This window comes from Brienomyrus brachyistius, chromosome 6 (genome assembly GCF_023856365.1).
Source record: "Brienomyrus brachyistius isolate T26 chromosome 6, BBRACH_0.4, whole genome shotgun sequence".
NCBI lineage: Eukaryota > Metazoa > Chordata > Actinopteri > Osteoglossiformes > Mormyridae > Brienomyrus > Brienomyrus brachyistius.
In genome coordinates, this window is record NC_064538.1 from 10,208,294 (window position 1) to 10,214,755 (window position 6,462).

At 39.2% G+C, this 6,462-nt stretch overlaps 1 protein-coding gene across 1 annotated transcript; it reads left to right on the forward strand.

Moving 5' to 3' along the window:
• Positions 1-676: 676 nt before the first annotated feature.
• On the forward strand, positions 677-6,083 carry LOC125744547 (cyclin-dependent kinase inhibitor 1-like). The gene is made up of 3 exons (XM_049016516.1): positions 677-1,036; positions 3,829-4,217; positions 4,609-6,083. Exons 2-3 carry the CDS (start codon positions 3,833-3,835, stop codon positions 4,662-4,664), a joined length of 441 nt encoding a protein of 146 aa, XP_048872473.1. The 5' UTR covers positions 677-1,036; positions 3,829-3,832; the 3' UTR covers positions 4,665-6,083.
• The last annotated feature ends 379 nt before the right edge of the window (positions 6,084-6,462 follow it).

A 6,462-nucleotide genomic window follows, 5' to 3' on the forward strand; every position in this document is an offset into this window, starting at 1 on the left:
TTCATCCAATCATATGCACCCCCCGCCCCCATATCCAATGTGAATTCGCACCACCCCTAACTGGAGAGCCAAACTCGGATTGTGAGTGGTCTTTGGCATTGTGTATCAATGACGTGTGTGATAGGTGCATAGTGACAGAACTAAACCACAGATCAGCGTTTTCTTGCTGAAATTTAGCGATTGACGTAGTTGCTGGGTGTGGAGGGATTGTTTCTATAGCTACCAAGTACAAATCGGTGTGCCTACAGCACATAACCATCTCACAATTTGGCGCCGCATTGAGCACAGAAATGTGCGACGTCACAGTACTTGTCAGTTGGCAGTGCTGAGATCTTTATTTCACACCAAAACATCAGACATTCCGGGTTCAGTAATGCTGTAAGTCGCTGTAGTGTATAAGATTGGCGTAAAAATGCCACCTGCGACCACGATAGCGAGAATTACACGGAATGTATTTATGAGAAGAAATATATAAAACGTTCTACTTCAATAATTTGTGAATGAACACCATACACCGCTAATGATGATTTTTACAGCAGAGTAGGCCTACTTGGGGTGTGTGTGTGACTAATAATTAAATATTTGTTTAATAAATAATTCTGATACATTTTTATTTAATGTATCAATAAATTATACAAATTTCTAGGTGTTCTATATTTAACTTTCCCGGGTTCGGCGACTGCGGGAAAAACGTGGAAGAAAATTCACGTGTGTTTTTTGGGTCTCCAGCACTAGCATTTGCAGCTGAGACTCCGCCCGCTCACGAGCGGCGTGGCACCCCGCCCACCGACGTTATAATTCCTCGGCGCCGGCGAGCGTTCATCATATTATTTCACCAAGGGCAGAAACTAGTCTTACATTGAGACTGGTCCTAATTGGTGCTATTGATTTCCACATATTACATATATATGGACGTTTTCTTTTAAGACATATTGCTATATTTTTAAGTACAACATAATAATAGAAGACCCGGTCTTCTTTTCCAGCGATACTAATTCATCTATAACCATTCGAAGACTTCACTGGACCAGGGCACGTAAGTTTGCCGGTTAATTTTCTTTGAAACTTTTGAGCTTTGTATAATCTGGAAAGATGTTTTGTTCGTAGGCAGGTTTCCATGATTTGTTTTCTTATGTATGTTTATATAAATTTGTTTTTAAGGACCAGATGCTTTGCAATTCACTGCTCCTTATATTATACTTACAAGTTAGTACAAATAACTATGGACTGTTCATTATGAATGGAATAGTCGTTTCTTGGCATGTTATTTGGCGTTAAAGCATTTTGTTTGTGTGCTTCTCTATCGGACACGAGCTCTGTATTCACATGCTCCGTTCGCGATTACGTCACCGCATTTGTACCCGCCCCTACGCTTCAGCTTGTCTCATTGCCACGCCCGTTTAGTTTTTTTTACTTCATCGTTATTGAGATGGAGAATATTATTTAACACCGTATATTATTTTCCTAAATGTGGTGGTTTAACTGATCCATATTTATTAATTCTACTGACTTTATTTGTTATATCTCGATACTAAACCACTGACTACTGATTATCTAATTAATAATAATTGTCTGGGACGAATAATGAATATGATATACTTAGACACGCTCACGAATGTCATCGCTATCCAGTTAGATACAACATTCTGAGTACTGTACCCATTAACCGTAGATTTTTGTCGGCAAAATTCGACTCCTTTTATGGAGATATTGAAATATTTTATTTATCACTCATACTCTGCAACATTATTTTTACATCACCGACTGCCATTCAATTTGTCAGCTTTTACATTAAACTTGAAGTAGTTTATCCGGTCTTGCTGAATTACACGAATGTGCCGTAACTTTAACGTTGCGACCTGGGCTGTTTTCTGACATATTCTGAAACAATGTCCACAAAATGGAAATTAAACAATATGAATCTTAAAGTTTGAAAATATACCTAGAATTTGAATATAGTCCTTTTACACCTCAATGTGAAAAATATGAAACATCTACATCGAATACTAGGCCTATAAAAGTGTTCTCTATACGATTGAGATATTTTACTTTATGTTTTGCAAATATTGAAATGTCTATATAGGCATTGACATAGGTTGGAGTGGTGGCTCTGGGGCTTAGGATCTTGTGCCAGTACTCAGAAGGTTGCTGGTTCAAATCTTGTGAATATCTGGTGTGATTCTATCCCGTTGAACCCTTGAGCAAGGCCCTTAACCTGCAATTGATTCACCCTGGGTATGATGTTAATCTACATCCTGCCCCCGGGAGAAACTCACACTTCCATTTGGACTAATGTGGTGCTGAGGTATCACCCACTGCACAGCTGCACTCAGGTGCTTATTCCTGAGGTGGTTTGTCCAGTGGTGGGTGCAGCAACGCACTGTAATCAGTGCGCGACCCCTTACGTCTCTCCTATATATATATATATAGGAGTTACTAACTGATACATTTAATTATATGTAAATGTTTTATGTTTTGAGGTAACCAGCGTTGTGAATTCCTAGTATATTTAGCAGTGGCATCTTGATATATAGAATTGTGTTACCATATTGAGGTAAAAACACCATAGGTCGATGGTCAGATGTACAGTGTTCAAATGAAAGTCTTGCTTAATTCAGTGAAAATGGACATGTTTTGGTTTTATAAGGAACATTATTACTTAATTTGTTTACAAATATACATACATATATATCACATAGTTTTAAATGAACATATACAATAGTATTAAGTAAAAAATTCATATAGTAATTGAAAGCCAAATTATAATTCTAACAGAGCTGTTCTGAATTAAAAAAAAAAAAACTTCATTGACAAGCAGTCCCACTGGGTGATTTTTAATTAGTTACACCTTTGCAATAACATGAAAAACCAAACATCCCTTTGGTAGCCAGGGACTACAATTACAATTAACAGCAAAATTGCAAGAACAGAACTGAATGAGTCAGTCAAAAAAAAACCGAGACTTAATAAAAAAGATATCTGTAGTAAGATAAGTGCAGATATTTTAAACTTCTGGTGAATGGACTTAATTTATTTAATATACAATATTATTAAATATGAAAGCAACAAATGTGCAAAATGTTTACATTCTAATTGAGGAAAAAAATGCACCACTAGTGGACGCTATAACATTACACCTAGTAGCTGTGTGTGCCGTATGAGTCAGTGAGGCTGTTCTCTACATATACTCTGTTAAGTACTTGCCCAGACATGTTCAGATTGATTTTGGGCTGTGAATGTTACATTTATTTCCAGCCGGGACTGCTGGACAGAGGGTCATTGGTTAGGACACAACTGAAACGACTTGGGAAAGTTTATTTGTGCAGTACATTTCATACAGGAAGCTAATTTAAAGTGCATGAACATAATAAATGCCGATCAATTTTAAATCAAATTGTATTTAATCAATTAATTAAAAAGAAATGAACTTTAAAGACATTGAAACGTGTGGTTGCTTATATAGTGTGGGCTATTTTCTGAGCTACACATTACACAATCTGAAACACTTTTACTGAACTTGCCTGACGTTTTTTTGTCCTTGTTTTATAATTATATATTTAGCTACGATGTATTTTTCATACAATTAGGATATTTATTTGATATTTGTCTGACTCAACCGTCTAGTTTTTGTTGTGCTTTATTTTTATTTTACTTTATTTTATTTATATTACTGCTGCTGTCTGTAGACTTTGCTATGTATTTATGTTAATTTATGTTCTTATTCTATTTTCTGTGGTGAATGGAGGATGTGCAAAGTAAGAATTTCATTGTAGTGCGAAACTGTTTGTTTTATGACAATAAAATGCTTGCTCTCTCATATTCGTGTAGATCCATGTCCAGCGAGAAGAATTTCCCAATGGCTCATGGGAAGGGACAGGCACGACGGCGGCTTTTCGGGCCTGTAGACCATGAACTGCTACAAGTGGATTACCAGACCGCCCTGAACAGGGAGCTGGAGGATGCTAGACGTCGCTGGGGTTTTGACTTCCTTACTGAGACTCCTTTGGAGGGGAGTTGCTTCATCTGGGAGGGGGTCTCAGGGTCGATGCTTCCCTCACTGTATCGCTCATCCAGGATTCCCCAAGAAACTGGCTTGAACATCAAGGAAAACGTATCTCGCATTCCAGAGAGGTACATCTCCCGGAGCCTGACCCTGGAACAGACATCCGAGAAGAACCAGGCTGGCAAGATGAAGAGGAAGCAGACCAGCATTACAGGTGTGTAGCGGACGGATAATGTGAGTGGGGTGCAGTCAGTCAGGAAGGCGGTGTCACCATTTGGAGAAGTGCTACAGCCAGATGAAGAGTGAACGTGAGAGGGTGCTGTACTGGGACAGAGAGGTGGTGTGTAGGAATGTAGCAGTGGAGGAAGCTGACTGTCCATTTACTAGATGGTCATTTTGAGTCCTAGTAGTAACTGAAATCACCATGTAAATGATACAAAGTTTAGTAAAATTGCTGGTCACACAGTTGGAAAATTCTGAATAATTTCAGTCCTCTGTGAAATGTATTGAAATGTGCTATAAAAGTCATGGCTGTACTCTTCAGTGTCCTGGCCCAGTCTCACAATGTCATGCTCATTAACTCCACTCCTTTCTGTTTCCAATAGATTTCTACAAGTCTAAGCGCCGTATGGTGGCCACACCCAGGAAGTCAGGGCAGTGAGCAGAGCGGGATGGTTGTGGAGGAGCAGAACTTCCTGCCTCTGCGACAACCATGCCGGGGTCCATACTAACACAATCGGGAAGCTAACTGAATTATTCAAGTACACACCAATTGTAAAAACCTCTTTATTTGTTTAAAGTACAGATGGATCTCCATCAAGGACAAGCATCGGTATTTGGCAACTTGTGCTTTCTAAGTTGGGGTTTAAAGTAGGATATATGGTGTTTCAGGTTCATGGCAGTGTCAGAATTCAGACCTTAAACACTGTCCATATAGCACTGATGGCATTGTAGGTCCAAATTCCTAAAGCCTGTGGTATACTTGTATCGCTATCATTCTACTGAAACACAATGACAGACTCAGTCAGTCATTTTTTGATAGATTATTTTGTTATTGCTGCTTGAATTGTAACTATTTATTTAACTGCATTTTTTTTCATTTCCATAAAAACAGTTAGATTCAGTGACCACAAACATATATACAGAACTTCCACTGAATTTTACAGTGGCATGGAGGTACTACAGCAATGTCATTTTCCTGCAAATGCTGCTATAAACTGAGTATAAATTTCAGCCTTTGACATCTCCTCCCACCTTTAGCAGTGGATGTCCTGGCAGCCATTCTCTGGGTCTGCCTCCGGACCTGATTCTCAGGCGCCTCTCAGGACAGACCGGGCTTTTTGTTGTCTCAGTACAGACTTGGTTATATTCCTGGAGTAGCACTTAGTCTTTGGATCTGCCTGAGCTGTAGCTGTGTAGCAGTTCCATATATATACAATTCTAGAAAGAAGGCAAGTTCAGTTTTTCATCAAAAGTACTTTAGCCCCTCCAAAGGCTCTGTCCCTATTTATGATCACTGATGATCAACCAAGACGTCTTCCTTCAGGGTGGGTTAAACTGAATGTAGCTACATTGAAGTTCATATTGTCAGCATTACACTTTGTGATGACTATGTAGCCAAACCATTACAGATTACATTATTACATGGTTTATCTGGTATTACAGATAATCCATGATATATAAAGTCATGGTTCAGCTGTAATTCATGTCATTTCTTTATTTATGCATTGTTGTCTGTTTTGTTAAATCACTATTTATTCCTATTGCGCCAATATAATTTTCCCTCTACTTGGCCATTGAGGAGGATTCTCAGTATCTGGCCTGATTAATGGACTTGTAGACATCTGACATACGGCTAGATGGGAGCGATGCCACCTGCTGTCTTAGGAAATGCAGAGGGTTATATCAGAGAAAGTTGGTAATGCAATTTCTCCATAAAAAAGTTCTCCATTTTGCACGTATAGCTTCCTTTGTAAATATAATTATTTTGCACATAAAACTTGCTCATGTTAAAATCATGAAATATATTATTTATTAAGGACTGTGCAAATTGCAATTAAAATATTTCTATTCTGTCAAATGTGCCTTTTCCTTTGTCACTGTGTTTTGTATTTGCTTAAAGAAGTAACATGTATAATATAATATACCTTTGTGATTGTCCTACAGGGGCGGCATGGTGGTGCAGTGGTTAGCACTGTTGCCTCACACCTCTGGGACCCGGGTTCGAGTCTCCGCCTGGGTCACATGTGTGTGGAGTTTGCATGTTCTCCCCATGTCGTCGTGGGGTTTCCTCCAGGTACTCCGGTTTCCCCCCACAGTCCAAAAACATGCTGAGGCTAATTGAAGTCGCTAAATTGCCCATAGGTGTGCATGTGTGAGTGAATGGTGTGTGAGTGTGCCCTGCGATGGGCTGGCCCCCCATCCTGGGTTATTCCCTGCCTCGTGCCCATTGCTTCTGG